The sequence below is a fragment of the Dermacentor variabilis genome, chromosome 7 (assembly GCF_050947875.1).
Source record: "Dermacentor variabilis isolate Ectoservices chromosome 7, ASM5094787v1, whole genome shotgun sequence".
Lineage (NCBI taxonomy): Eukaryota > Metazoa > Arthropoda > Arachnida > Ixodida > Ixodidae > Dermacentor > Dermacentor variabilis.
Genome location: NC_134574.1, coordinates 21,467,508 through 21,474,652, shown reverse-complemented (window position 1 = coordinate 21,474,652; position 7,145 = coordinate 21,467,508). Strand labels below are relative to the sequence as shown.

General features: G+C 43.1%; 1 protein-coding gene across 1 annotated transcript; it reads right to left on the bottom strand.

Annotated features, from left to right (window-relative positions):
- Positions 1-1,867: 1,867 nt before the first annotated feature.
- LOC142588565 (uncharacterized) lies at positions 1,868-4,832 on the bottom strand. Its single transcript, XM_075700404.1, has 2 exons — positions 4,679-4,832; positions 1,868-2,242 (listed from the first exon to the last, which is right to left on the bottom strand). The coding sequence occupies exon 2, from the start codon at positions 2,189-2,191 to the stop codon at positions 1,868-1,870; it is 324 nt and encodes a 107-aa protein (XP_075556519.1). The 5' UTR covers positions 2,192-2,242; positions 4,679-4,832.
- Positions 4,833-7,145: the final 2,313 nt, after the last annotated feature.

The window sequence follows — 7,145 nt, the reverse complement described above, 5'->3', positions numbered from 1 at the left end:
CTTTCCCTTTACCACGTTGACCGGCGATGCCATATGTTTGTATTATAGCTGGCAATGCACCGCACTTATGGGAATCGACTCAAAATTATGCTTACACAAGCAAGTCGACGCACAGTATGCATTATATTCAGCTTTGTCTAATTGGCGATAAAATATTTGTGCTGCATCGCCGCTCCGATTATCGCATATTTCGTTAAATGTGATCCGGTAAGGGGACATACAAGCAGTACAAGAATAGCTTTGTATATTTATTTAGGTACCCACAAAGCCAGTTTGGCTTTGCAGTGGGGAGCAGAGAAAGCAGAAATACAGGTACAAAATAACAAGTAAAATAGCACTTAAAAACCTAACAATAAAGCATAAGACAGAAGTACAGAGAATATCACATACAAATTAGCAGGATGAATAAAAAGAAAAGGGCTTGCATGATGCACACACAAAAACAAAACATAAAACATGCAAGTAGTTTTTTTTTTTATTCTGTGCACTGATCCTAGAAGGCAGCGTGCAAGTCAATGGCCAGTATTTAACTGAGTATTGAATGTTGCAATATTCATGTGTACCTTGGGCACTTCAATGCACAGTTTTAATTTTGCATTTTGTTGCTTGCCAGCAGTGTGCAAATTGGTGCTTCATCACAGACCCTCAAATATTACCTAGCTTGCTTAGGGATTCTTTCAGTGTCATCATGCTGTAGGAATAAATGCGCCATAGTACTGACGACATTGTCAGCTGTGTAATTGATAATTCTTTTTGTGTCTGCTCAGCAGTGTCCTTACCTAATTATCAGCCTGCGGTTATTCTGCAGATCCCAGGTGCTTTGGTTACTGGTTTAAGCGAAGCTTTCACGATGTTTGTGGAGAACGCTCTTCCTGCTTAGCAAAATTTTCAAGAAAGGACTAGATCATTCAGTTTAACACATTCGCACTGTGCAAAAAATGATTATTGAAATTTTACATGCTAAAACCACGATCTAGTTACATTATTCTAATTGGTATTTGCATTACGTCCAGTACTGGTCACTCGTGCAATACAGTAGCCAGTAGTCAGCTGGGATGACAATGGTTAATATCAGTATGAGGCGAGCTATTTGGCAAGACAGTAGGAGCAGCGGTAGGAAAGTCCAGAGAAGAGGCAAAAAAAGCTTGGCTGTAAGAAACCTTCTGGAAGGGTTTGCTCGCTAAGGTCAGCTTTGCTGGGCCAAAACACCCTTTACAAGGCAGATGGCAAGAAGACAAACATTATTAGACGTAACTTCCTAAATACAAACAACAAATGCCCTGACTACTACGTACACAGCTTCACACTGTGTGTAGACGTACATTCAGTTAAGAAAAACAGTTTAGAATGAGATGAAGTTTACAAACAAGTGAAAGGAAAACAAAGTTACAAGCTAAGAACGTTTCAAGTAGGAAAACTAGAACTAGAACAGGAGAGAGCCTTACACTAAAGCAAGACCTAACAGTACTACTACTCTATGTTTAGAGAGTGCAAGCATAGGTCTTTCAACATGAAATTTATTAAGTGGTTTTACTGGGTAAATGTAGTAGAATGCTTCCTACTAATTATTTCAAAACTGAAACATTCCAAATATCATGCACTGTTTTGAGTAGAAGTAATCACTAGGCTTTAGGCATGTAGATCTCGTAAGAACTGCTTAAATGCATCACAAGCAAAAACAGAAAAAGATACAAAAGCTACACTTACGCGCATGCAGAAACTGTTCATTCTGGTTGTGTAGGCAAGCCACTTTTGTCCCTACAAAACTGATTCAGAGCTTCAGTGTACTCTAATAAAATCACACACTAAAACAAATGTGGACGGATGTGAGCCTTCATATATTTTTGCATCCAGACTGGCACATTATTTACACATTGTCAGTATGTGCAACCCTTATTACGCTCACATGCAGGATGTCCGCCAACCTTCGACCAGTGCCCCCATCGAGTGAGGAGGGAAGTGCTGCAGACATCTTAACAAAAAATGTGCCAGTTTTCCGATCTGGCAACACTTGAAGTGCCATCACCGTCAAGTGAAGAGTCACAAGCGCCAGCATCGACTCTGTCTTCGGTGTCGCATGAGTCTGTGGAGTCTCAGGGCATTTTGGAATCTCTTGAATCACCGATGTTTCAAGAAGTTCTGGTTCCTGAGGATTCTGAGGCACACCACAGCAGTCCGCAGTCAGAAGCATCGCTGGCTTCAGCAGGCAGTCGTAGGCTGGATACGTTAGGAAGCATTGCTTCTGAAGCAAAGTCAAGGGGGAGGAAAAGGAAAAAGAAAGATTAGAGTCAGTTAATATTGGAGGAATTAGGCAATGTTTCAAGTGCAATCAAAAGATGCAAACCACAGGACGACCTCGAACTTTTCCCCTCTCTCTGCTCAAACACATTAGAGAGGTCAGTGAGGATACGCATCTCGACTTGAAAATTAAATTGATGCAAGTAGGAGAGTAATTCAAAGATTAATGTTTTTTAATGTATACTTTTTGTATAATAAAGCCAAGAGACAATGAAACAAAGGAAATCATTGATGAATTTAATTACATTATATCGAAATGGAAAAATAAGGAGGAAAATGAAAGTATATGAAAAGGTAGCTTCCCACTAATGGGAGACTAACCCACAACCTTTGAATTATGTTTGCATTTCTTTACCAGTAGAGCTGCAGCAATGGCTATCCCTCTGCAAACTTTCTTGGGCCTGAATGTGCATGTACTAGATCTCACCCTGGTAGTGTTATCCAACGCTACTCGTGCAAGAACACTCCAAGAGCCTAATCTAGTACACATAAACATTCTATGAAATTGATGGTGGTATAGCCTCCAGCTCAATTGGTTTTGGTTTTAGCTCCCACAAGTGGCAAGTTATATTTTGTCCACTTTCATTTCCCTTCTCCTTGTGATGTTGACATTACAAATAAAATGAGTTATTTTCCTTTATGCTTTATATACGTTTCGTTGTCTGTTGTTGTCATGTCAAAGCCCCTCAGCTCTTCTTTTTTGTTCATTTTACATTGTGTTGTATCCATATTTTTGTGCGGTATTCAAGAATTTCATAAAGTTGATATCTGTGGGCCTGGTTGGCTGGCCATTGCTGCTGTAGAGATGTTTGAACATGTTTTAGCAACACACCTACGATAAAGAAGCACTGACTTGCAACTAAAGGTTTGTTGTTGCAAGACAGATGTTTATCGCTTTCATCTGTGTTTACTCATTCAGCCTGTCTTGCAGCAATGAACCTTTTTGAGTTCACCACCTGTGCATGTAGAGTTTATGCATGCATGTAGAGATGCCTGTACATGCCTGTAAATAAAAAGAAATGTAATGAACCTTCAACCAGACCCCATTGAAAATTTCAGTTATACGCTGCAAGTTGTAAAGCCTGTCGGGGCGTTCTAGCAGCGCAAGCATTTTTCAAATTGTTTTATTATTATTAGAAGAGGTAGCAGAAAAGGAAAAGTCTTGCCACCACATAGCCAGTAGGCGAGGTTCACTGCCAACATAGACAACCTCTACCTCTACCACAACTATCATCCACAAGCCACATTCCTTGCATTCTTTTTTCTTTGTGTTCCGTGGCTCAGTTCCAGAGTTGGTTTTGCATGTTCTGCATGCATTGGATGTTTGGCCAAAGTCTTTGTACGTAATCAGTTACATTGAAGGCAGTGTGTAAATGAGACATGTATACGTATGACCCTGCTTCACTGGCAGGAAGCAGGGCTACCTGACGGGAGCCGGGAACAGCATGTGAGCTTTAAAAAATTTCTTAAGCTGAAAAAAATGTAAGAAATTTCTGCGGCTGTCGTGCTGTTCTGCAGTTGTTTAATACTTTGCCGGCACGATCGCCACTGTATGACTTACACACCACTGCAGAGTCTAGCTGCCTCAATCCCCACACAGTAAGTCAAGGCAACGCCTTTATGTCGTACCGGGATGCAAAGTAGCTTGAATGCAAGTTGAAAAAAAATTAGTACGCATGTTTCAATTGTTTGAATACTAATTATGATGACATGATTTTTCTTTACAATGATTTACATGGCTGTGGGGGCCCTTTTCGGGTGACATACGATCAAAATTCATTTGTGTAGGTTAGCTACCACCTTTGTTTAATACTACATGTGCAAGCATACCTCAGTGCATGTTTTACAGGTTGCGCAAGGTCAAAAGCACTGAGGTAGCTTTTGTGCGATGCCAGTCGATGGCAGTTTTTTTTAGAGTTAGCCGTAACTGTTACACTGGTGATGCAGTAAGTGGAAACTTTCAGTCTCTGTGATCATTTTTTTCTTGTATTTCTTTTCACGCGCATTGTCACTACCATCATTACTATTTCTCGTTTTGTATCAGCATTTCGTGTCCCATTTTTTTTATTTGTTTATGAGTTAATAAATAGTTAGTTGTGTATAATTCTGTATTCTGTGGAAAGAGAGAAATAAAGTTGATTATTAATATATTATTATTATGTATTAGTATTTTTTATGCACGCTCATTGTCAGTCGTTTCCTTCTTTCTTTTGTTTTGCTTCAATGTTTTGTGACTCCTTCCTGATTTGGCTTCCAAAAGGCGACGGGCAGTAATATGTAAATAAAATAAAATAAATGATACATTAAATGACAAAGAAACGGTGTTCTGTATTCCTCCAATCGCACATTATTACTCTATGGGCAACTGTCCTTTACCAACCTCAATGCTACAGCAAGTCGTTCTCCAGGCTCCAGGGGTTTCTCGAATGTGGTGCTGCCGGGTGAGGTCCTCTGCTAAAAAGCTCAATAGCTTGTCCAAGAGCTGCGGCGCCTTGCGAATGAACTTGTAGAAAAATCCGTGGTCATCCTGACGTATCCGTTGCATCTGTAAAAAATGGTGCATTGCATGGCAGCAAGACCATGCCCTGCCCACATACACGCGCAGGTATCAGGAGCTGTACACTTTTCACTGACACACACGTATAGCCACTAGCCATCATTAATTTTACCCCCTGCTTTGTTTATGTGCTTGAATACAAACAGTGGTTCGGCAAAACAGGAGAGCCAGTCAACGGTACATTAAAATCGTGCGGCCACTGCCAAGAAACTTCCGAAATTAGTCGCACAGAATTTTAACCTGCCCCCCAGGTCACAATTTAATTACATTACACTTCATATTCTACAGTCACACTTCTGAGAGGCAGAAAATATAGGAAATCGTATCTCGTCCACAAGCTTCATATAAGACAATCAGCATGTGTAAAAAGGTGTTCTTGAATCTATGTGCTATACTAATGGCACAAATATAACTAGCAGTCCTTAGCTTTTTGTAGGGGGTGTGCTAATACCGAAAAGTAGATTTAGAATCGAATCAAATGAAGAGAAAAAAATCTGGACATCAAATAAAATATCGAATAGCAGAAGATGTATTACAAAACTTAATCCTTACAAATTTTGTGCAAGAGGGTGCTACACAAGCTCTGTGTAAACAGTATGGTCTACTGTTAATAATGAAGGGAGCTCCAAATTAGTATTACAGATTGTCTGTTAAATAGAATCAAGCGCTTCTTCCCCTCTGAAGCTGAAAAGTTAATGACCGTATGTCGTACGGCATACACGGGTTAGACAGACGGCGGTTGAAACGTCGTGAGGTGTCGTCACCACGTATCCAATATACTATCTGTATGCTTCCGGTGGCTAATCAGCCCGATCTTCGCCTATGCTTTCGCGCTTTCGAACTACACCCTGCTCTTGTCGTTCCCCCTGTTCGCGTACGTCACGTTACCGTTTCGATCGGTGCTGTCAACCTGGACGAACCTTGCACCGACGACGCGATGCTGTTCTGCGAATTGGGCGTTCTCGCGCTGCGAGTACGATCCCCGCATTACTACTTTAACCCTTTCACTTATGCGCGCACTTAAAAACGCTGATAAGTAATTGCTGTCCTAACGAAGATAAGTCCCCATGTCCAAACACTGGATCCTAGTTCTACAACTGTAGATCATCGAAAGGAAAGAAGTTACTCACAGCCGTAAAGTCCTTCTTCTTTACGCAGTTGAAAGACTGGCCGGACCCACCAACGTAGCCGCAGAGGCCGCAGACGCTTTCTGCGCTCCCGCCGCCTTTGCAAGAGCAGCAGCAGCAAAAGCTTCTTTCTCATGTGGTACATTGCGGGGAGAGAACGCTGATGCCGGCGAAGCAAGCGGCTAAGCAAGAGCTCGGCAGCAACGTCGTGCGTGGTCGCGCGCAGATGTCAGCTGCAGTTGTGAGCAAGCAGACGCTATCGCGCGTGATGTTGATAATTGATGTAGCTTTTCTTGCCATAAGGATGTATAGATAAGAACAGCGTGCATTTCTCAACTTAAAAACAATGTACTAGCTCTAACATTGATAAACTAAATAAATATGGCTAGCCATAATAAAATTAAAGATAAACTTTTCTCAAAGCCAAAGACGACCGTTTCCGCCATCGCTGGGCCGCTGGTCTGTCAGCCCTGTGCTACGCGCAGCGAAGCGCGCACGTGTGCGCGTATCGTGTGGCTGGACGCCCTTCCCTTCATCACCCGCGTACGCGCATGCAGACGCGTACGCTTACGTGTACGCGTAGCGAGACGCGTATCCCGGGCTGCGTGTGGTTGGGCCTTAATATCCCAAGGAAGGCGTCGTCATCCTCGTCGTCTTGCGGCGGGGGATCGATGGGGGCGCGCGATAAGCAGTCGGCGTCGGAGTGTTTTCTTCCGCACTTGTATATTACCGTGACGTCATATTCTTGCAGTCTGAGGCTCCACCGCGCCAGCCGTCCTGAAGGGTCCTTTAAGTATGCTAACCAACTTCAGCCAAGAGTTCAAGCTCATCAACAAGGGCACGACAATCACATACATCGAGGTAAATTGTGGAAACCAGCAATGAATCAGGTGCTTTGCGTTCATGTACCGGACGCCCCCACAAAGCCGTGACCCAAGCCCTCACGCGGAAGACACCAACGTCGCCAAGAACCAGCGAGGTAGCCGCAGGCTGCAAGGACTGCCCCCGGAGCACGGACTTTTGCCTGAGACGACTAAGAAGATGGCCACCAAGTCCACCCCAATGGCAGCCCCAGCGTCCCCCGTCGTGCTGCAGCAGCCCAGGGAGCCTCCGACGTTCCACGGTTCAACTTTCGAGGACCCGGAAAGCTGGCTTGAGACGTA

Coding starts and splice junctions, on each gene's coding strand:
- LOC142588565 (XM_075700404.1), bottom strand. CDS start 2,191: ATGCTTCTGACTGCGGACTGCTGTGGTGTGCCTCAGAATCCTCAGGAA.